Below are 24924 nucleotides of genomic sequence, written 5' to 3'. Positions count from 1 at the left end.
ATATTTGAAATAAAAGAAACAGTAGCTGATTCAATTATTTTATTTGTATTGATAAACCATAGCACTACTTGGTACTACGTAAATGCACTTAGTTATAAATTATTAATTTACAGTTTAAGGACAATAGCAGTATAGGAGTGCATTCTGTAAAATAAAATATTTGTTTTAACTTTGGTTTATGCTAGTGATTGAATTGAATATCCTTTGTGCTTCTTGATCCTCACATATTTTAATAATTATGTATAAATATTTGTGTGTGAATGTGGTTTTATATACTTGAGTATACGCTGCCCGTGGATATCAGAAGAGGGCATGAGATCACCTGGAACTTGAGTCACAGGCAGCCGTGAGTTGCCAGGTGTGGGTCCTATGGCTCAAACCCAAGTCCTCTCTAGAGCAGCAAGTACTCTTAACCACTGCGCCATCTCCCCAGCCCCCATTTCTCTTTTTAATTGAATTTCCTTTCCATGTACTCTTTGACTGCTCAGCCTTTCTGGTAATTTATGCATTATGGACACTTACTCTGTGCTTTTGAAATATATTGCAAATATCTCCTAGACTTTGAGTTAGCTCTCTATGCTCTCTTTGTTGTACAAAAGTTTGGGGTTTTATATCAATCATATCTCTCGGCCATTTGCTTTCTTGCTTCGGATTTTGTGATTCACTTAATAACACACAGTCCTCCTCTACCCAACTCACAAATAAGAACACACAGCACGCTGCAGAAGAGGTCGGAGGTCAGCTGCAGTGCTGCCCTTCTTGGGGTGTGTGTGAATTTTGTATTTCTGTCTTAACTCATTTAATGTTTCATTGTGTTTGGTTTCAGGTAGAGATTTAACCTTTAATATGTTCTAAAACATAAGACTAGTTATCTTGAAATTCTTTATAAATTACTTAGTCTTTTCTTCCATTGAAAGAAAAGCATACATCATGGCTTTACAAATCCATTATAGCTTTTCTCTATTATGAGCTTTTTTTTTTAATGTCATATTGAATATCTACACTCATGGTTACTCATTTCTCTAAAAATCTTAGGCTATTATTTCAATTGTTCATTTTCAATGAGCTTGAAAATCAGCTTGTCAAGGTTCACTCTAAAGTCTTGTCAGAAGTGTTTTCAGGGAAACACTTGGATGTGGAGAGGATCAGAGCCGTGCTCCTGAGATGCATGTTTACACAGTGTGGCAGTGTCCATGAAGAGTCTTCTAAATACACTTGTCTTAGGGTTTCCATCACTGTGATAGAACTCCATGACCAAACGCCTCTTGGGAAAGAAAGGGCTTATTTCATTTTGTAACTCTTCAGTTACACTCTAACAGTGAGGGATGTCAAGGAAAGAACTCAAGACAGGAAGTTAGTGCATGCTCCCCATGGCTTGCTGAGCTAGTTTTCTTCCTTCCTTCCATCTTCCTTCTTTTCTTCCTTCTATTTTTTATTGATTTTTTTGTGCATTTCACATTATGTACCCCTATCCCGCTCATCTTCACCCTTCACCTTTGCAACCTTCCCTCCAAAATAACACACACACACACACACACACACACACACACACACACACACACACTCCAAAGCATAGAAAACATCTCATCTTGGAAGCTGTAGTGAATCACAGTGCGCCACAGTATATCCCTCTGTCTACAAATAATCACTTGCAATGAGTTGGTGACCTGGTTTAGGTCTCTGTCTTCTGTGACACCATCTATGTTGGGTCCTCACCAGGACTCCTCCTATCTATCCTGTTGTTGCCTTGTGTCATGGAGATCCTGCAGCTTTGGATCAGGAGGACCAGCCCTTTCACATGGCCCAACTGTTCACAGATGCTGTAGACTAGGGGTGGGCCACCTTAAAGCTCTAGATCTGGCCTGATAGCTGAGCCGGTCAGCCTGCAGGCTCTCCAGTATCCACCAGGGACTCTTCCTCCAGCACTGCCCCAGCTAAGCTACCCAGTGCTAACGCCATGGTGGGAGGTAGGGGCAGCTCTTCTGTACACACGCCTCCAGAGCCTTCTCTATTGTACCGCCCAGTCAGGGGCGGAGGTGGGGGAAGTCTTCCAAGTGCTGTACTTGGCAAGGGCTTGGCCAGCTCTCCCGACTACTGCAGGTGGCAAGGGGCAAGGAGGGAAGGACATCAGCCTGTGCCCATGCCACTTCACAGCAGACAAGTGGCAGGGCTAGCTCTCCCTTGCTCTGGCTCATCCACAGCCCTTCTACCAGGGCCAGCTCTACTCTGCTGCCCAGCAGCTTGCCTGTCCAGACACAGCAGTGCCCACAGTGAGCTGAGTGTCTCACATCAGTCCTTGGTCAAGAACATGATCTACAGACTTGCCTACAGGCCAATCCTATAGAGGTATTTTCTCAATTAAGATCCGTTCTTCTACGATGACACGGCCTTGTATCAGTTTGACATAAAAACCAGCCAGCCACAAATAACCCCTTGTCAACTTGGCATGCAAGCACATCACTTGCTCAGCCATAACCTTTCTTGTTATACCCAAGATGTTATATTAATATTACAGTATAAACATTCCAACTTTTAAAAGCTCTAAAGTCTTTAAAAATTCAAACATTTTATAAAAATTTAGTATCTTTAAAATATCCAAAGTTTTTCTTAAGTTTCAAAATATCTATAAAAATCCCAAAACCTCTTAACTGTGATTTTCCTTAAAATCAAAACAGAAGTTAAATAGTTCTTGTTCTTCAGGGAAGAACCAGGTCACAGCTATAATCAAGTCAAAGCACTACCAAAGTTGAGCAGTGTAAGGCTCAGTGCTTGATGCCTGAGAAGCCGAGACGCAGCTCCATTCTGCAGCTCTCACCCCCACGGCACACACAGCCTGCCTGCCTATGGCTCAGGCTGGCTGCAGCCCATAGCTGTGCTCTCCCTGCCCCAACTACTAAGTTCTCCAAATGTTGGGATCTGCAGCTGCAACTGGGCTGTACCTTTATTAATAGCCTCTCCTGGGCTCTCTCCAGGGACTCAACCCTGCTGTGTCCTGCCAAGCCTAAGCTGTTCTCCATGACCCTTGTAGTCCTGGGTTATCTACTATATCTGAGGCCTCCGCAGCTCTCCATGACCCCTTTGTGCCTTTAAAACCAGGCCCATCTGGGTGACTCTTACACATTACCAAGTTTGGCTGCCAATGGCCTAAGCTTTCTTTGGACTACAGCTTCTATGTTCTGACCCTGAAGCAAAATTCTCTCAGATCCTTAATGCTGCTAGTCTTCTTTATCACTGCTAATTTCTCTGCTTTGGTCAAACACCATCAATCGTCCTAATAAAGCACAGGGTTTGCCTTAGTGGATCTGGATCTTAATCACAACCAGTTCCTCAGCTCCAGCTGACCAGAACCATGGATTCTTAATTCAGAATCTCAGATGGCCCTGGTGGAGACTTTGAGGACTCTCAGATGCCTCTCTGCAATTTCACAGCCTGTCAGCTGCACAGCTCTCAGCTCAGGAAGTTCTGAGCGTTCAATAGCTTTTCCAGCCCAACATTGTAAACACCCCAGTCCTCACCTGAAACAGCATGGCCAGGTCTGTGGCTACAGTGCTCCGTGACCTAGTGCCTGCCTTGTTAGGGTCTGACTGTGATGAAACACTATGACCAAAAGCAACCTGGGGAGCTGAGGGTTTGTTTTAGCTTCTAGTTCTCTATCACAGGCCATCATTGGAGGGAATAAGAGCAGGGACTCACACAGGACAGGAACCTGGAGGCAGGAGCTGATGCAGAGGCCAGGGAAGAATGCTGCTTACCGGCTTGCTCCTCATTGCTTGTTCTGGATAACTTATAGAACCCAGGACCACCAGGCCAAGGATGGCAGCTCCATGAACAGGCTGGGCTCACAATCACTAAATGTACTGCAGACTTGCATACAGGCCAGTCTTATGGAGGCATTTTCTCAATTGAGAGTCTCTTTCCCAAAATGACTCTTGGTTGTGTCAAATTGACATAAACTTAGCCAATACAATCCTGACCTACTATTTCCACTTCTAGTAATTTATCCCAAGGAAGTACTTAGAAACATTTCTTCTGTAAAAGTCTTTAGTGCCTATTATTTATGGTAATATGGCAAGGGGAAGGGCTACAGATCAGCCCACAGTAAGGACACAGTGGAATGGATTATGACACATATGTCAGAATTTCTGTAGTGTCACCTACAGTGTGGGAATATGCCCACAGTATAGCGTAAAATAGAGGGAAGGAAGACACACAACTTTATAGCCAGAATGATACTGGTATTTTAAAATTAAAGGTAATATATGCCTCTTTACATAGGCATCTTTTCATTTGTTAAGACAGCCTTAAAAATACCATAGAGTGGGAGGGTGGACTGCAGGACCGGAACCACAGCTCCTCACAGTTCTGCGGGCTGGAAGCTCCTATCTGCGTGTTGGCAAACTCCCTTTCTCTGGACAGTCCTCTTCTCAGCATGGAGCTGGCCATCTTTCCTTCTGTCCTTTCTTGGCCTTATCTGTCTAGTCACTTCTGTAGCATCTCTTCCTTCCTTATAAGGACACTGGCCGTATGGATAAGGCCCTCATTTTACCTTAGTCCTGTCTTTAAAGGAAGGCCTGTGCGAAAGCTCCGGCATATGAATTTAGGGGCATGCGAGTTCACCAAACTGAAGCGCTTGCAGATGTAAGCACATTTCTAGGTGGGCTCCTATGTAATTTTTTGAAAAGTGTTTTTCTTCATGTTTTCAGTGACTGTGTGAAACACTATATAAAAGAGTGGAGATAATGGGTCTGTGTTTGTGCATGGGCTCGAGCTTGAGGTGTTGCTATGGAGCTGCATAGGCCGTATGTCAGTGTGCCTAGGATTGCTTCCTCACCTTAGTGCTTTAGACAGGATCTCTCACTGAGCCTTGAGCTCATCCGTTTGGCCTGATTGTCTACCCAGTGAGCTCGAGGGATCTACCTCTCTCTGCCCCAGCACATCGGTACACACGCCTTTTTCAGATGTTGGAGATTGTGCTGAGCTCCTCATATTTGCGTCTCAGATTCTTTACCAAATGAGTCATTTTCTCCGCCCTTAATGAAATTATGTCCCTGTCGCCTTCAAAGGAGAGTCAAGGCTTGAGCCACTGCAGGGCTAGTTTCTCAGAACTCTTAGTTGTGTAGCCTGTTCAGTTAGAATTGTACTCTGTGAGTTGCCCTCAGTGTGGCGACTCACCTGATGGCCCTATAGAATGAACCGACTACTGAAGAACCGGGTTGGAATCTTCGGGATACAGGAGAGCAGCCACTGTGCACTTGCACCTGTGCACAAGCCTAGACTGTGTGAGGCTGGTTGAGGAAAGACAGTGTGCAGGATCTGCACAGAACTTTCCTGGCTTGTTGGTGCTGATATCAAGGGCAGCTGCTGCATATTCCAAAGCACGGTACATTGTATATGTTCAGTCTGGGTCAGTCAGTGTTTGCCGGTGCTGTCTGTGTTAGGGAACATGCTGGAAATGGGAGAGGGGACAGGCAAGAAAAGATTGCTGGAGCCTTGGGCTCCACAGAGCACATATTTGCTAACTTACGAGGCAGGCTGTGCTTTTGTGGGCCACAGGGAACTTTAGGACTTGGCTTGCTGCGGAAGCATATTGCTTGCTGCAGTGAATTTTTCAGGAGGGGTCTTCACACCAGTGGGCCCTTCCTGCTGCATAATCCTGTACCATGGGGTGAGGGTGGGTCATGGGCTTGTGTAAAATGAAGCAATGACATGAAAATGGGAACCTGTTAGGTGAGGCAGGCAGGGGCACAGCGATCTTTTTGAATTTATTGGCTCATTAATATTGTGGAGATGGGTATGTTTCTTTTATAGCTGCATTAGATACTTATCTTTCTAAGGACAGGAATCGGTGCAGTGCTACAAGAGAGAATGTACTTAAAAATCACAACATTACCTGTGGTAAAATTATCATAAAAACTGCCTAGTGCTCAAGCGGGCCGTGACTGCAATTCTGCCCCCATGATGACAGGAGATGGTCTTCAGTGAAGTTGTTTTCCATGAAGCTGTGATGAAATCAACTAAAATGGTAATAAAGCAGAGTGTAAAAGTGGGAGACTCATGCGGGATGTAAAAATGCAGAGGACGTTAGAATGTGCGCATTGACATCTCCCAGAAATGAATCTGTAAAATAGCAAATGTGAATTGATCGAGACCTCCATTCAGAAATGTTATCCCTGCAGTGGGTCCCACAGTACTGAGGGGCCACAAGCCTGTCCCCTAACCACAGCCCTGACAGGACAGCTGCTGCTTAGCTCCATTCCCTTCTGACATCCCCGGGTGCCACCCTGATGAATTGATGTTCAGTGGATGCCTGCTATAAAGAACAGGAAACACCTCACAGTGAGACCTCAGGAGGTCCTGTGGAGACACAGTACAGTATCTATGATCAGAGATGGTTTATAGTATAGGAATAACTTTCATATTGATACTGTTCAAAATGACAGGTCTGTACCCTTTTCATGTTGCTGCCACTGAAAGGCAAGATGCCCCTCCTCTCCCCACAGTGTCTACTGTCTGGCCTTCCCTGTGTCCTCTCTAGTTCATCTCAGAGAGTTAGTCCATCAGGTACCTTGACTCAAAGGCTAGCCTCCATTGCCCACAGGATGTTTAGAATCCTTACCACAGTCTGCATTGTCTGATGCCAGCATTTCTGCCTAGGCTGGTACAGCTCCTGGCCAGACTGTCTCTGTCTCTGCTCAGCCCAGCAGGAGTTCAATAAGAATTAAAACCAAATGTAACTTGGACAGAAAAAAATATGGAACATTTGATGATTTTGCATGTCTTCCCTGTGCTGCGGCCATGCTGATGTCTGTATCATTCCAACTTCAGTGTATGTGCTGCTGGAGTAAGCACTGGATCAAGTAGTTTCTTTGTTTGATGACCAGAGATCCAGACTGTTCTTCTTAGAATAGTTCTCATCTGTAACTATATCTTTCTACATATTATTTAATAGAAGGGACTGTGGGGTTTTGTGTGTGTGTGTGTGTGTGTGTGTGTTCTGGGTTCTTGATAAATAGACAAAAGGGAGGGAGGGAGGATGGAGAGATGGAAGGATGGAATGATGTGTTTCATTCTAAGGACCAGAACAACCAAATCCCATTTCCACTCTGTTTGTTGGCTTTTTATGTAATAGACATATCTTGACTTTAATGAATTGTAACTAAGAAGAATGACTGCATCAATAAAGTCATCTTAGAAAACAGATACTCTCTGAACCTTAAGCTTCTGATCTGGAACAAAGGGGGAAACCTTACCTTGCCACTTTTGGGAGGGTTGTTGTGTTTCTGGTAAGAATCCTAAGGTTGGAGCTCAGTTGATTACAGACCTCAGATCATAAGGTGTATGCCCCTAGTCTGGGCAAGGCCTTCTCTTTTGACAGTTCTTCCCTGAACCCTACTCTTGGGTCTTCCTCTTTTATAACAATAGCTCTAGGGTGATTAACTATTTCCTTAATGTGCACATGTTTTGTTTTGTTTTTTGTTGTTGTTGTTGTTTTTCATAATAATAAGGTTAACAGTTGCCAGTGTGTTCTGATTTTAAGAGCTGTTCTTGGCTGTGAATCATCTAGTATGTATTGTTCTTATCCTGAATGTTAAGATCTGCACGTCACTGTGGCCCAGTATTCTCATAACTGAGGTCTTGCATTAGTGACTTTGTATAGTCCCACTAAGTGCTAGGCAGCTGATACCTTATGTCACATCTTTCGCCATCCTGACAGTCCTGGTGGGAGTTAAGGACTAAGGGCACAGAATAGTGTACAGTGTTTTTCCTCTGTGCTTCCGACAGCTGCACAGCAGCTGCATAGTGAGTCAGGGCCTGTTGTCTCCAGTCATTTTAGTCCCCAAAGTTTTGATAGATACATTGTGTCTAATAGGTCAGTGAGGAGCCCCCTTGTTCCCTGGACAGACCTTCATAAAGCATGCCTCTGGGATTTACTCCTCCCACTTCCTTTTTCTCGAGATTCTTTCTACTCCCTTATTTCTGATCTTTATAGCTCCTGGGGGAAACTGAGCCCTTTGAGCTTAAACATAACAAGATTGCAGAGGGGGAGTCTGGCAAGCCTGGAATAATGGGCAGTCCAGGAAGCCACTTTGGGCTGTGCACATTTGCCAGGTACTGAGACTTAGCTCCTGAAGGTAGGTGATTCTACCACTCCGAGGTCGGGGTGACTCATGATGTTAGCTGAGAAAGCTGAACACTGTCTTCACAGTCGGCCTCCGTTAGCCACTTCAGTCTGTACTGCGTCGTTAGCCTCTGGACTCAGTCTCGGCCAGAACATGATCGAAATTCGTGATACTGCTCTTTCAGCATCTCCCGTTCTTCAGAGGACATATCACTTTAAACCACAATAGTAATTTTCATATCCTGTTATTTTTATTTTTCAACTGGCTGAAGACACAGCGCATGCAGAGAATATTATTCTTCAGACAGTAACTGCCTGGCACACACAGCCTACACACACAATGGCAATTAAACTGAGCTCCAGACTGACAGACAGGCTGTAAAACTGAAAGGCAGGATTTCTGTGAAGATCAGTTATAATAATTTCCTATCTGAGTGTTTTACATATGTGACATTTTGTATAATCAACAATTAACTGCCTGCTTTTGACATTTCAAAGTTAATGTGGGAAAGTTATACAACAGTCGCCGTGAGCATCACCTCCCCAAGTGAAGTGGCAAATGGCTATCAGCCCCCAGGTTCGTGAGGCCCTATTATTCCTCCCTGCACACCCTGAACCTCTTTGCCAGCAGCCAGAGTCCATTGTCTTTGATAAACAAGATAATTGATATAAATGGAGGTGTTCTTCTCTGAATGCTTTCGCAATTGCAGGCTTTTCAGGCTGGAGGTGTAATTTTCCTTGTGTCCCATTACTGTTAATCTCTAAATGGATAGATTAGTTAATCTGCCTGCCTTCCCCGGGAAGACACTGGGTGAGTCACCCCTCAGCAAAGCCGACAAAACGTCGGGTGAAACTAGGGCACAGAAAAAGTGATGAACAGTCTCGTTGATGATCAAGAACATGTGCATTTTGAGCAGGAGGCTTAGAGCTCAAGAGGTGTGTCCTTTTCAGGAAGAGGACAGAGGCGCCGAGGTCAGCCACCTACCATGTGGACGATGCGCACACACTGAGGGGATTCTGTACAGCCAACATATGCTTGCTTGCTGCTGCTTTGTTGGGATGGGCTAGGCTTTGTAAAGCCTACTTCATATCACAAATCACTGTTCAACCTTCTCAGCCCTCCACTGGGTGACTTTCTTTATGAAATGTGAAGGATCTGACCTGCAGAAGAGCCATGCAAGTTTGCACCAAGTTGTGAAGTCTGGCTGTCTGTATGTATATGTATGTGTGTATGTATGTATACACACACATATATACATACACAAGCTTGTGTGTGTGTGTGTGTGTGTGTTTGTGTGTGTGTATGTGTGTGAAGTGCGACAAGGAAAAATGAACAAGAAGGCATGTGGACATGAGTCTTGGGGAGCCGCAGATGGACTACCCACAACTCCCCAGAGGAATACTTAGGACCATGATGGTTTAAAACCATAATAAGCAGCCTTTGGACTGCCTTGGTCATTCTAAAATTTAGGTTAAAAACCAGTCTGCAGTCTGAGCAAGGCAAGTCATAGGAAGGGGAGCTGTCTCCCAGGCCAGCCCTTTGTGGCAGGGCTTTCACACTACCTTTTAGATCCAGCACGCCAAGGGTGCTTTACTGGCCAGTTTAATGTCATCTCTTCACCAAGCAGTGGGCTTCCTCCCGCCTCCTTCCACTTCTGAAAGGTTAGCCTTTCTTCAGAACAGTACAGGTTTCCTGCAACATCTGTCAGCTTGGCAACGAGCACACCCCAAGGAAATGATGAACATTTGAAGACCATCTAAATACTTGAGGGACCTTTCCTTTTCTCCCCTCTCCTTTTCTGCTCCTCTCTTCTCCCTCCTGTTTCTCCTAGGAAGAGTGGGACAGCCACCTGGCATTTGTCGCTCGTTCACAGTCCTGCTGATAAAGTATAAGCCCACTTACAGCTGTGATTTGTTTTTAAATGAGTTTTGATTTACTCCTTGCGTTTTGATAGCTCTTGGAACCTTAAGGCAAAACCAGCCTGGAAGGCAGCTATGGGCAGAAGCTTTTGTTTAAGGAAAAGAGACGTGTCTTTGCTCTAATGACTCAGGTGATCTTGATCTGATTCAGTAGGTCAGAAATTGCTGTCCCCAGCAAATATCGACCAGAAGGAACTGCTTTCTCTGTTATTCTGAAACTGCCGGCTGCATATTACACTAGCAGGTGCTAATAGTTTTTTGCAGGTCAGTAGAATTATTATTGGCTCTTCCTTCCTTTACCCAATTCTTTTTACAATCACAAGGTGGTGATGTCTGAGCACACAAATCTCCTTGTGTGACTCTCAGACTTGAATTTTCAGGCCTACCCACCATTCCTTGGGGGAGACCTGGCTCTTGGTTACTGGGGAACCATGACATCAAGAGTTCATTTGACACTGGAATTCAAAATCTCATCTGAGGGGCGTGTGTCACAAAGGTGGGGAGAAAGAGAGATGGCTCTCCTAGTCACACAATAGGAAAGAGCCAGCTCTCATCACATAGTAGAGAACTGAGTCGGAGATGGTTAGATGGCTTCTCTAAGATTGGACTCACAATCAGTTAGTTTAGGGGTGTCCGCTTTCCAGCCTTTGCCTTTTGAAGTGACCCTAAAGCCGAAGATAGGGCAGGCAGGGTGTGTGTGGGTTGCCATTTCTCCCTCAGGCCTGAATCATGGAGGCTTGAGGACCAGAGGGCTAGAATGCAAAACCAAGAACTTCCTAACAGATGTAACAGGATTAGGATATTATTTTAAAATTTGGTATTTATTTTGTACACTCCAGAGCACTGACTGTAGGCTACTAAAGTAACTAAAGAGTAGTGGAAGGTAAGTTTTATTCTGTTTTAGACAAGCCTTTTTAAAATCACACTCGGTAAATTTATAAAAAGCATGGCATCATTTATTTCCTCCAGAAGGCCATGTAAGCTGTGGGTTCGGCACTGCATTTTCTGCTAGCTCTAACACTTCTACTGTGTGAGTGCAGCTGTCCTAGCACACAGTAGGCCATGGTCCCAGTGAGCACCCTGCCCATGGCTCTGATAGTACCAGAGCCAAGAACTGAGAGGCTTAAGAGACAAGATGTTGCCTTGGCCATGCCCTAGGGCCTGGTGAAAGAGCCCTGTGGGCAGAAGCCCTCTCTCCTTGACCCACGTTTGCTCCTCAGGCCAGTTGTGCTCTCCTGAGATCCCTCTCTGCTAGTCCAACCAGGGCCAGCTGAGGTGTCGGCCTCTGAGAACCCACTGTCACTGTCAGCCTTCTCTCTAGGCCTCAAGAGGCTGTGCAGGAAGCTGGTGTGCAGTTTGAGCAGCATTCTTGTGCAGATACAGAGGGACTTCTCTGTAACAGCAGGAGCCCATGTGTTTGAGTACTTCACTATTGCTACCACTTTTAGTGAAAGCTTAAATATTATAGTCAATGAAACGTCCTCACATTTTAAGACTCAAGGGCTATTTGTGATCCTAGAACCAATCTAACTTAAACTTGTTGAATTCAGAACCAGGTGCAGTCTCCAGCTGAGAGACAAGCTACCAGGTTAGTAAAGGGTAGTTACGCATAGTGGGACTTTCAAACAGGAGCATTCAACTTCTGCGTCTGTGGGGCGTTTCTGAAGTTTTTACACATTCTTGTCCTCTGGGCAGGATAAAAAGCTACTCCCCAACCCTGACAGGACACCTCTGCTCTCAGGTCACAAAATTGTGATCTGACAAGCTGCTTAATCCAGTAACGTGGAACAAGAACATCCATTGGTTTCAGTAACTTTCAAGACATAAAAAGAATCCCTGCAAAAATCTTACAGCACACCCACAGCAAAATGGCCTTCCTGTGCAGCCTCTCACATTCCTTTGAGGTTTCTAGAACTTGCAGAAGCAGTTTCAGTGGCTGCTGTGTGCTGGGTATTTTTTCCAGGCTAGCAGTGTGAATAACCTCAGTGCAGAGTCTCTTTCTCTGGCCAGTTGTGGCACCGAGTTCAGACACAGGGCTGGATGTACAGCTGGAAATACCTGTGCCCAGTTTTCGAGGCTCACCTACAGAGTGTGTCCCTCCTAGACATGCTGCAGTGGTCATTGCTACTTAACATTTTGTGCTTGGTTCTTGAAGGTTTTTTTCTTTTTTGCAAAAGTTACCAACTATAACCTCCAGCATTTAAACTTTAGATTGCCTACCCACAGAAAAGAGTCGTATGGCTGGTTAGCAAAGTGTTTGCTTTCAAAGGCTTCAGTGTGAGGACAGAGTGAATTTGATGGTCTCTGTCAGCGTGCATATTTGAGGTCCACTGTCCTTAGCCCACCCTCTTCAGTTCCTGAGGATGTCTTATCTTCCAGATCTTCAGTATTCAGAGCTAGGACTTCAGAGTTGACAGTGTGAGGCATGGAGCTAGGACCACATTTGAAGGCTAGAGAGCCTCGGTTCTCTTGTGCTGGGCAGGATGGAGCCTATTATGATTATGAAAGTACAGTGTGGGGGGTGTAGTGTGTGTACAGATGCGGTAGTGTGGAGTGTAGTGTGTACAGATGTGGTGGTGTGGAGTGTAGTGTGTACAGAAGTGGTGGTGTGGAGTGTAGTGTGTACAGAAGTGGTGTGGAGTGGAGTGTGTACAGATGTGGTGGTGTGGAGTGTAGTGTGTACAGATGTGGTGGTGTGGAGTGTAGTGTGTACAGATGTGGTGGTGTGGAGTGTAGTGTGTACAGATGTGGTGGTGTGGAGTGTAGTGTGTACAGATGTGGTGGTGTGGTGTGGAGTGGAGTGTGTACAGATGTGGTGGTGTGAGGGCTGTGGCAGTGGGAGGATGGGAGCTAGCACAGGAGATCAGAATGTGTGGGTTGGCACTCACCAAAGGAGGAAAACCAAGAAGAAAGTAGAGCAGAGGGCTGGGTAAGGGCCCAGGGCTCCTCTGCAGGGACTGGGTTTTTCTGGGTTTTGTTTATGTGTTTGGGAAGGTAAGATCCTTCTCCCTGAGAAACCTGGGAGAGACTTTGGCAATGGATCACACACCACTTGGGATCAATGACTTTTTACTCAGATATGATGTAACATATGGTTGATAGTGATTTTTTCCCCATAGATAAAACCAGGACTCAGTGTAATTTGGCCCATTCTTGAGAAACATATTTGTGCTGTGTTTTGATAGTTTTCAGAAAGATGGCCGTGTTCCCTAATTAGCTATTGTTCGTTTACAGCTGTTACACTGTTAAGACAAAGCAGCTGTGGACACTCTTTTCTTTAGAAGAATGCAGCAGCATGTCTGGCTGCAGCTGGCTTGGAAGCTTGTGTAGTCAGCAGCAAGTTTTGTACAGGCCCAGGGATGGGCCCTGGGGTTATTGACTCCTTAAAATTGAACAGCAGTGAGGCTGGGGGATGGATAAGTAGGACCTTAAGCTAAAAATAACCCTCCTTAGGTTTTAAATCAGAAAATACTTTGTGTCTAAACCTTGGCACTCTGCTTAGAAAACCTTCCAGGAAAAATCTGCTGTGAGACATGAAGTACTAGTTTGCCACGAGTGGCCCGACAGCAGCTGCTGCTCTAACACCAGGGAGCAGCAGGTACAGGGCCTGGGTGGTGTTTCATCGGAAAACAATCGGCTTCAGGAAAGCTTTTTTTTCAGGGCTGGAGAGATGTTGCATAGGTTAAGGTCATTGTCTGCTTTTCCAGAGGTCCTGAGTTCAATTCCCAGCACCTACAATTGTCTATAATGGGATCTGGCAAAGCACCCATGTACATAAAATACACAAGCAAATCTTTTTTAAAAATGAAAAAAAAAAAAGATTTTCTTCCCTATCTGGAGACTATCTCTGCAAATAGCCAATAGCAGGTTGTCATTCTTACCGTTAGGTGTAGCTGGTACAGGTGTCCCTCAAGTAATGTTCTAGTGAGCCAGCACTGACTTTTAAAAAATATATTACTACTGAGTTAAATTTACTGGCATGCTGGGAGGTGGTGGAACACACCTAGCACTTGGAAGGCAGAATCAGGTGTATCTCTGAGTTCAACCTGGTCTACAGAGCAATTTTCAGAAAAGCCAGGGCTGCACAGAAAAATCCTCTCTTAAAAGACCTGAATAAATATAAATAACTAGTGACTGGCAGGCCGTTGGTCACCCCAGGTGCTATGTGAGGTTGGGGAGCTGTGAACTGTTTACAGATGGCTTCCCCCCCCCCCCCCAGTCTAGGAGCTCTGTTCTTCATACACTGAGAATGTACACACTTTGTTAACATGCAACTTTTGCATTCAGAAGCAGCAAATTAAATTTGTCTGAGCAGAATTGCTGTGTGCATGGAGGGGGAAAAGTAATTTCTTCCCAAGCAGTTTCCTTGTCTCCTGCTCCTAGCACAGGCCGTTGTAATAGGGATGGAGCTGAGCATGGCAGCGGAGACCCAGGCAGAGACAGACGCAAGATGCTGGGTTCTGGCAGCTTGGGTTTGTAAACAAAGTGACGCAAATTGGGACAGAAATTCCAGTGGGATCAGACAAGAGACTGGAAGTCTGGAGATGCAGCACAAAGCCGAGTCCCATCCAGATGGTGTTTTTAATAAATGTATCAGGCTCATCTGAAAGACAGTAATGAATGTTCTAAATGGGGAGTGGCCCATTCCCAAGGAGAGCAGCTGCACGCTGTCCGTGTGTCACAGCCAGGTGGGGGCGCTCTCTGGTTCTTCCCAGCAGAGTGTATTTTGATCCGGTGTGTTAGTCAGACCAGGAAGGCAAGCTTGCTTTTCTAGGAGAAGAATTAATAAGCTAAGAACTTTCTGCTGAAATGTAGGAAATAACCTCTAAATGTTGGTGTAGTCAGTGGTGACATTCAGGACAAACCTTTACTGTCACAGCCCTGTGATGTGATTAACTTGGGAGCGGAGGAAGAATACTACCAAAATATATCATATAAAAAAGTTTTAGTTTTAAAACAATAAAAATAATAACCTGAAAAAATGAAAAACAGATAAAAGATCTTTTATGTCTGCTGGAGCCTCACTGTAATCAGTATTGTTATTCAGTGTACTTCACCTGGGTAACCAGACTTTTTACCTGGGTCAGGTTTCAACAAAAGAAGAATAAAGAAGGTGGTGCTTACATAGCAGCTCTCCTGCTGACCTGCTGGGGCCCCTTCTCTGTCTAGGTCAAGACCCAGAGACTGGTCATATCTCACTTTCTTAAATGACCTGATCTGTGTGGCTTTGGATAAGGAACTTGGTTAACAAGGTGAAGTATTGCAGCCTCACTGAGCAGCGGGAATGGGGCTGAAGTGACTTCATCTCCAGACCCAGATCCTGCCCTCTCCATTCCACTCCTGGGCTCTTTACTTTGATCCAGACCAAAAGTAGGAATGAGAATGAAGGAAGGCAACAGTGTTCTGATGTCCTGCTCTAAGAGGTGGGGGTAGGAGTGGCTAACATGTCACTATTAGACTTCTAAGAAAGTCCCTCTTGAGAGAAGTGTGGGCAGGATTAGAGGACATTTGTGTGTGGGTCTGTGTGTGTACCCATGGTGTGTGCCCATGAGTTCTGTGCTTGGCTTCCTCTATAAGCCCTAACTGGGAATGTCTATTCTGGCCTTACTTCTCAGCGAACACAGCCTTATGCTCACTGTGGCATGTGACAGTCCCTGATGTCCACAACAGGTCATGTCACATCACCTAGAGGCAAAATGTTGAGGCAATAAAGCACAGTCATTGATGCACTCTGGAGTCTGCAAAAACAGCTAGGAACAGCGTGTTGTCTCCTGAGGATGTAAGCATTTAAAATAATCATGGAGGGGAGTCGGAGCCTCAGAGCCCAGGGCTTCCCATGTCCCGTCTTATCATCCATGTCTTACTGTTCCAAGAGCCTCTATCCTATTGAACAGCCAGCGTTTTGTGGGAGCTCTTGACTTTTATAAATGAGTAGGTTGATGCGGACTTGAAGTATAGGGAAAGACTCAGAGTCAGGCTGCTGTCAAACAGTGGAGCCAACTATATGTTCAGAAAAGATACTGATACCTTGTCCTGGGCCCCTGTCCTGCTCTACAGAATCTAAATTGCTGGGTCTTTTCCTCTGGACATATATGAAGCTATGGCTCATTGGTCCCAGTTGCTGGCAGGACACAGCACAGTGATAGATACTTTCGTGGATAGAATGTGCAAAGCCCGAAACACATGAAAAATCCATCTGAACTGCTGAGAAGCTTTTCACTAAGTTAGGTTTACAGTGGATTTCTACATTCTCTTACCATGTTCACAACAAAATACTTAAGAATGGATTGCTGCATATAGTTTGGATATAAAAGCCTGATGTTCAGTTTTTGTTTAATTGTTTGACATGGATAATCTTATCTGAAGATAATGGAGATGTTCGAGGTCCCTTCTATTGTTGACTTGAGATGCTAATTAATGAATTCTGTTCTGAGCATGCTACAGGGATGTGTGGCTCCTCTTCTCCTAATGCCAGATCCTGTGATTTGAATTCACAGTTCCCATGGAGAATGTGGCGACAATTGCTGACTGTGCCAGTGTGATTGAAGGAGTCAGTCGGAGCCGGAATGCCTTGTTGAATGGGGACACTAAGAATTATGACTGGGACTCTGGCTACACATGCCATCAGCTGGGGAGTGGCGCCATTGTGGTTCAGCTGGCACAGCCATATATGATTGGCTCAATACGGTAAGATTTCTGTGCACTTGTTAGTTAAAAAGTAAAGATTTGCACAGTCACTGACAACCTTGGAGCACAAACTTCACTACTCATTATAAATATTGGAGGCAGGGCAGTGGTACACTATAAGTAGACCTGAAGTCAGTGGGGAGGTAAGAAGGACTGGGTGAGAGGGGGAGGACTGGGTGAGAGGGGGAGGACTGGGTGAGAGGGGGAGGACTGGGTGAGAGGGGAGGACTGGGTGAGAGGGGGAGGACTGGGTGAGAGGGGGAGGACTGGGTGAGAGGGGGAGGACTGGAAGAGAAAGAGGGGAAGACTGGGTGAGAGGGGGAGGACTGGGTGAGAGGGGGAGGACTGGGTGAGAGGGGGAGGACTGGGTGAGGGGGGAGGACTGGGTGAGAGGGGGAGGACTGGGTGAGGGGGGAGGACTGGGTGAGAGGGGGAGGACTGGGTGAGGGGGGAGGACTGGGTGAGAGGGGGAGGACTGGGTGAGGGGGGAGGACTGGGTGAGAGGGGGAGGACTGGGTGAGGGGGGAGGACTGGGTGAGAGGGGGAGGACTGGGTGAGGGGGGAGGACTGGGTGAGAGGGGGAAGACTTGATTAGAGGCCTCTGATTATCTTACTCTTTCTGCAGCCTTAGTGTGTGTAGTTGAGAGACTCACACAGAGTGATGTTGAGAGGTGATGTGGATAAAAAGCTATTTTTAGCTTCAGTAAACAACTGTGTATATAAACCAGAGAGACCCAAATATTAAGCCTGGTTCTACACAGTCTTCTTACTGTCCTTGAGTTTGAGTTTCCTCATAATCCATTTTGTCTTAAGAAAGGAGCTTTAACTTTGCTTGATTCATGAGGTTTTATTAGTTTTAAGTCTGATACTGATAACATCCCTCAGAGAATCCCCTGTTCACCCATCTTCTCTCCCCTGTCCTCCATCTTCCTGTCCTCTTCTGTCATCTCTCTCCCTCCCATCCTGTTCCCTCCTCTTCCCCTGTATCTTCTTCATCCCTTCCAATCCCATCTTCACCTCCCATCCTGTGCCCCTCCCATTCTGTCCACTACTCTAGCGTCTCCCGCCCCATACTCATCCCCCTTGGTTCTAAAGGAGCCTCTGAAGGACTCATACAGAAACAACACATTTCTGTCTCTCAGTCTGTTGGGGGGGGGAGATGCGGCAGTCGAGACTGCCCCTGATGAGGTGCTGTCCCACACTTGGTTACTCTTCCCTTCTCTTGTCTTAGTCTGTAGGAAAAGCCAGCACAGGAGAGCAGAGGCAGGCCTACTCGTGCTCAGGACAACTTCCACAGTTAAATGCTGCCTTGTGTTTTCTACATGTGCTGAGGACTCAGGGTTGGATGTGTTGAATGGAGACCATTAGATTTCTCCATTTCTTCAAGGGCCGCTGCATCACAAGCCAAGTATCATAGATGAAACAGGGTGGGAGTTGGAGGTGAACAGCCAGACCATCTTCCTGCTGTGTTCTGAGCTGTGTGCACTCACTACTGTGGTCCCACCATCTACCTAGTAAGCATCCTCAGGACCTTTGTCATGGATGATGTAAACTGTCTGCATCTCCCATCATCACAGTCTGTCTCTCCTCACAAATGTGCTAACAGTTGTCCTTCTGTCTTCTGCCACTGTCTCCCCGACAATTTCTTGAAGATTACCAATCGTGTCTCTGAGATTACAGCTGCAATTTCTTGTAGCAGCTTGGGGTGTAACTCATCTGAGGCAGACTTGAAATCATTTAAATTGACTAGACACTCTCTCACTCTGCCTATCTGGGGCTTCAATTTTCTCTTCATTATGTTTTTTCTGCCATTTCTAATTTGAGGACCAGTCTTCTTACCAATGAAGATGGACACAAACGGGCAACTTAGTACTCTGTCCACTCTCCTTTAATGGCTTCTGACTCCCATTCACTTCCCTAGTACTGGACACCCTTCCTCTCCACCCCAGCATCTGTGTCCGTGTGTGTCTCAGTCCATGGCAGCTAAAATGAAATCCCATTGCCCTCCTTCTTCCTGCCCCACTCACCTTGCCTCAGCACCCTCCCAGGATTTACCATTAGTGCCATGGCTCCACACATTTTTGCATCGAGCCAAACCCACAAGGCCTTTCCTGGTTTGTCACCCTTTCCTATGTCCCCCACTTCCTAGAGGTCAGTCCTGAAGTTCCAGCAGTGCTGCCACCTAAGAGCTCCCAGAGTTCTCTGTCTCCTGTTTGTCCCACTGTGTCAGAGCGAAACCTCTGTGGTGTTACTTCTCTACCCCTCCACCACGTGACCCCCTCTTTCCCACCATACCACTCCTTATTCCATTTCCCCAAAGTAGGCGTGGCAAGCCCAGAGACTTTTTTTTAAAGATTCATTTATTTTACTTATATGAGTATACTACCTGTCTTCAGACACACCAGAAGAGGGCATCAGATCCCATTACAGATGGTTGTGAGCCACCATGTGGTTGCTGGGAATTGAACTCAGGACCTCTGGAAGAGCAGTCAGTGCTCTTAACCACTGAGCCATCTCTCCAGCCCCATAGACTCTTATGGCCTGGTCTCTGGTGTTTCGCCCTCCTCAGGTTGCCTGAGCTGCTGTGGTCAGTCTGTAGGTCCAGTGCCCCTTCGTTCTGTACCTTTGCTCTCCGATCATGTCGATTTCATCACTTACAGTCTCCCCCCCCCCCCCCTTTTCCCTCTCTTTGCTATTCCTAAATCCACTGTGGAAAGACTGGCCCAGCCTCCCATCATCCTCTGCCTCACTCAGTTAGGGTTTCTATTGATAGGATAAAATACCATAGCCCAGAGCAACTGGGGAATAAAGGGTCTATTTCAGCTTAAAACTCTTGGTCACACTGCTTCACTGAGGCAAGTCTGGGCAGAAACCTGGAGGCAGGAACTGGAGAAGAGTCCACAGAGGAGTGCTGCCTACTGGCTTGCTCAGCCTGCTTTCTTATGCAACTCAGATCACCAGCACAAGGGTGGTACTGCCAGCAAATGGTCCTCCCATGTCATTTGGTAATTAAGAAAATGTTCCAAAGGTACACCTACAGGCCAGTTTTACAGACCCATTCATTCTCTCGATTAAGATTTCCTCTACCCAGGTGTGTCTAGGTTTGGATTGTCTTGACAAAAACTAGCCCACACACCTGTATCGGGCACTTGCACCAGCTGCAGAGCTCCTGTGTCGATTGTTTCCTTGTTGACACCCCCAGCCTTGCCCACTTGATGCAAGAGGTGCTGTTTTTCTCAGACCAGGTTGAGTGTGCCCTGAGGTAGTCTTCTAGACTAAAGGGGATTATAGCAGGCTTAAGAGGAAATTTACAATTTTAGATCCAGCAGATCCCTAGGAGATGGTTGCCAGGGTGATGGCTCAAACAAGGGCTTGTCCTGGGGCGTGACCACCCTGGCCTCCAGCTCTACCAGAGACTTGAATTCTGATTGCCTCAAGAAAAGTGTGTTACTGGGGTTCCGGGCAGGCAGAATGGGCCCACCTGGTCTTATCAAGTGTGGGATGGAAATGGTTTCCCCAAACAATTTCGTTTTTTCCTGACTCAGATGAGAGACGATGAGCAGGCACACACCAGAGGCAGAATTGTATATCTCAGCACAGTGTGGCGCCTCTAACTTCCTGAAGCTCAGCTATTGTTTCTTCAGTAAGAAAATCCATTCACCCAGAGTGTTGTCTAACTAGCCAAGCATTCAGAGAGACACGTCTCGGTGAAGCTAACATTATGTTGTTAGGAACTGCATTTGCCTCTTCTGTGACATTATTAAGAGGAAAGGGAGGGATGTTTCCCGGCCACCAGTGCCCATGGACAGCACTGGGTATCTTGACAGGCTGCAGATATGGCAGGTGAAGTACTCAGATAGACGTTTATTGATGTGAAACTAGATCAGTGGCCCCTTCCCCTGGGGATGGGTAATTGACTGTGGGTTGATTAGTCAGCAGCATTTGACCCACAGCGTCCATTGCTCATGATAACTAACTTGCTTTCCTAGTCACTGTGTCTGTAGCCACCCACAGGGCAAGTGTTACAGAGCCCAGAGTCATGCTCCACAGAGAGGAGGTTGCAGAGCTGGGAGCCTAGAAACCCACCTTCCTGTATCACATATGCTTTGAAAACACATCTCTTCAGTTGGTGACTTCTCAGGCAAAGGTCTTCATTGTTGATGTTCTTAGTTCTTTATGTGCTTCATAGTGTGCTGTGGGTAATAACTTTTCTTCTTTCCTTGCCCTTTGGCTAGGCAGGCAGGCAGGCAGGCAGGCAGGCAGGCAAAGCCAGGTTTTCTGGCAGAGAGAGTGCTTGGGTTCCAAGGTTGGCAGAGCCCAGTCCTGCTAGTGTGTCTGGCATGGATGAGTACTTGTGATACATCGTGGGGAGGGCAGCTGGAGAGAGAGTCTCTGCTCTCCCCGTCCCTACATTTTCTTTCATTCATTCAACAAAACCAGCTCTTTTCTGTGGATGAAACCTTATAATCGACAGTGAGGAGTGCTGCATTGAGTAAGCAAGCCAGCACTGGTATGCTCTAGGACCTGGCACCGAGGGCAGATTCAAGCAGGAAACAAGCTTACAGTATGCTGAGTTCTTGGAGTCAGGAGGGGAGGAAGAGTAGGAACCAGATTGGGGGGAGACAGTTCCATTTCAGACTGAGTGGTCAGAAAAGGTCCTCTGAGAAGGGGACATATGAACAGAGCAGGAGGGGGTAAAGGAAGGACCCTGGAGACCCAGGAAAGGTACCATAGACAAGGACCAGAGGAGGGAGAACAGGAGGCAAGGCCTGGGAGATTTCGGGGTGAGAGCCAAGAGGGGTTCTGTTGCTGCCTCTGTGCTCTGCACTCAGCACCTGGACCCCCTCCTTCCCATCCCAGGCCTACACTGGAAGAGGAGGAAGAGCTGGAAGCCCAGAAGCAGGGCCCTGAGGTGCCTCTGCCCTGCCTCCTGCTTCAGCTTCTAGGGGTTGCCTTTGGTAGGACATGCCCCACGGCTGTGTGACTGGAGACAAAGCAGCTGGCCCTTGTTGCCAGGCTTTCGGGCAGCCAGAGTGTACTCACTTTTGTGAGGAGAGAGAAATTACCTGGAATGTGCCCTAGAAGTAGGTAATTGAGTAGTAATTATATCATTTCCATGCCATTTTAAAAACATTAAAATTTAAATAACAGGAAATCTTCAGAGGCCTGACCACATAAAAAGCCCAGGCTAGAGTCATAATAACTAACCAAATCTGTTGTGTCTTAGTTTATAGTCCCTCTTCACCTTAGTTTTTAAGACTGATTATCTGTCTACTTGCTGATCGAGATACCGTGTACCGTGTCCTTAGGTCTGGGAGGGAAACCAAGTACGTTCTGCAGAGTTCACTGAACGCCCACCTGCCTCTCCAGCTAATGGATGACAGGCTTTACTGAAACCCTAGATGTAAGATAATCAGCTAAATTAACAATTTTTACACTAGCTTGGAAAGAAAGGTTTTGTAATTGATACATACGTAGAATAGTGTAAGTAAAATGCCCTTGATGCTTTAAATAACAAACTTAATTGTAATAGGCTGCCTAAGGAGGTCTGGTATCAATAGACAGAGCTAAATAAACTCAGATTAAGGAGTTAATGATACAAGAACTGAGTCCTCAATCGGAATATGTACATGTTACTTATGCAGCAAGGTTAGGACTATAAAGGATAGCCCAGAGGATACTCTTCTGTAAAATCTATTTATACACTGCACTGTCCTCAGACACACCAGAACTCATTCCAGACGGCTGTGAGCCACCATGCAGTCCTGGGAATTGAACTCAGGACCTCTGGAAGAGCAGTCAGTGCTCCCAACCACTGAGCCACCTCTCCAGTCCTAGAGGATATTCTTGATGGGTATTCATCATCTTTTCAGTCTGTGATGAAGCTCTTTTTATTTTTCAGTAGGGGGAAACCCACCCACAGGTCTGCCCCCTGTACAAGATAATTTGGCACAGAATGACTGAAGCACAAATCATTTTGTGCCCTGCAGTGATTACATGCAGGTGAAAATAGTAGCAAAGGAAGCATGTGAAGAAAGGCTCACATGTGTGGCTGGGGCCTTGGAGCCTATTTTCCTTTTACCCCGAACAGTTAGGTCCACATGGGTTCAACTGCCCTTCCGTTACTGGACAGTTCTGCCAACCGTAGGTCACCTGTTCAGGCTGTGGTTACCGAGACCCCCTTTGCTATTTTCCTTTTTGCTACCTACCACCCTACCAAAGTGTTCTTCATCCTCTTCTGTCCTAAGGGAGGGGCACAGAAAAGAAAAAGGGGAATTGGAGTTCATTCCACTTTGTCTCTTACTTAACGCCTCTAAATGCAGGTTTTATTCGATAAGTGTGAGTAGAGAAATTGAAGTTTATGGTTCAAATAATATCTATAATAATTTAAATATTTCCTGTGTGTGTGGGATTGATTCATAGAGGACCACAGAAAATCTCAAATTGAAGATAAGGGTTTTTTTAATACACATTTTCCAATGTTGTGATGGACTTGGTCTTGGTGTGGCCTGTGTGTTGCCAGTGCTTGGTAAGCCTCACCCACAGCACTGACAACGCTCCGTTACTGCACCTAAAGCGGGTTCTATCTATCACCTAAATTGGACATCGTATTTGTTCAGTGTGGCTGATCTAAGTGTATGTGAGGAAACTGCTAAGGACCTGGCCCTGCAGATGACTGAGAAGATGCTCAGAAGGCAGGCACCAGCATCAGCACCAGCATCAGCACCGGGAAGGCCGCCTGCCCCCTCATCCAGTCTGCTTTCATTTCATCCTGTCTGAGCACCGTTGGGGCAGCAGCACATCCATTTACATTAAGACAGCCTTCTTTGCAACCTCGAGAGCTAGAAATTTTCTTTTTATAGTCTGAAGAATACAGCAGGCATCTAAATATATGACTCCTCTGCTTCGGATTAAGATTGCCTATAATTCTAGTTGAAATTGGAAAGATATTTTACAAAATTTGCTTCCTATCAATCAGGTTGAGCATCGTCTGTCACAGCCCCGAACTGAGAAATTCTTCTTGTCTTGCTGGTCTATGATTTATTTACTAAGTGTTGTTTCTTCCTGAGCCCATCTGCATCATGCTGACGTCTCCTCATCACCCACAGACCTCAGCATTGTGATTTCCAGAAAAGTCATCGAGTAAAGAATTGGAATCTGAACTGTGTGAACATGCAGAGGCCAGGAATCCTGGAGCCTGGCAGCAGAGAGTGTGGGGCATGGTGAACAGACACTAGCTTTCCATGGAAGAGAAATTTCCAGATGAAAGCAAATTACTATGGCAACTAAGTTGCATGTGAAAAATGGAAGAGGGCGCTGCAATTCAGACGTTCTTTGGAAATGCAAGAGAGGTTAAATGCCAAAAAGAAGAAAGGTGTTTATGTGTGTGATTTACCACACGTGTCAGCCATTTTTCTCTCTGGAGTCACTGGGGAACATGACAGCTAGTTATCACACACACAGCCAGATAATGTGAGGAGTCTTTTAGTTGTCAGAGATTAGCCCATCAAGAAGACATTTTTATAGATGATTTAACCCCCTTTGACGACCCCTCCCAAATTTCATGCACAAACTCCTGCTTTGTTAATTATCTAGAATTGTTGGTTAAAACTCCTTAAAAGCCCGTTCGGTCTTTAGTTTGCTCTCAAAGATTGAATGAGCACCTCGCATTGGCTCTGGGTTCTGGGGACCCCACCATGTCCTGGTTTGTTGGCTGGCCACTGTTCCTCCAGAGTAGGCCTCACAGTGTCCTAGGAATGTGGCTGCTCCTGGCAGGGCTGATGGGAGAACTTTCAGGAAATGGATGGATTTGTTGATTCAGATTCAGTTGATGAGATTGCTTCAGAGTGACATTTGAGTCTTGAGTGGCTACAGCTGCTCTGAAAGTCATGAAGAGCCATAGCTACTTCAGCTCAGCCCTAAAAGCCCAGATCAGTTAGCCTGCTCTGGGAAGCCTTCACATTTCTCAGGTACCTTTAGTCAGAAATGGTTTTCCCTCTGGGAGTTCAGATGTTTCACGTTGTTAATGTTTTGGTGTCTTAGCAGCTCTCAATATCACTGTGCGTGCTCACAGGCCTCCCCTGCCCTTTCTGTCTTGTATGTGTTAAGCTTAGACCCCTGTAAAAGCATAGCCACAGAGGCACTTGCTAAAAGCATTCTCATAACTAGCTAAGAAATGAGTTCCTGAGATCAAAAAA

General features: G+C 46.0%; 1 protein-coding gene across 2 annotated transcripts in view; it reads left to right on the top strand.

Annotated features, from left to right (window-relative positions):
• Positions 1-24924, top strand: part of BTBD9 (BTB domain containing 9) — a 328964-nt gene that overhangs the window by 231798 nt on the left and 72242 nt on the right. For both annotated transcript variants that reach the window (XM_080937967.1, XM_080937966.1), the window contains exon 8: positions 16537-16726. In XM_080937967.1, the coding sequence (XP_080794093.1) occupies positions 16537-16726 (190 nt within the window). The remainder of the gene's footprint in view (positions 1-16536; positions 16727-24924) is intronic.

This window comes from Micromys minutus (genome assembly GCF_963924665.1).
Source record: "Micromys minutus genome assembly, chromosome: 25".
In the NCBI taxonomy this organism is placed as follows: Eukaryota; Metazoa; Chordata; class Mammalia; order Rodentia; family Muridae; genus Micromys; species Micromys minutus.
The sequence above is the reverse complement of the archived record's forward strand: the minus strand, read 5'-3'. Positions and strand labels throughout refer to the sequence as shown.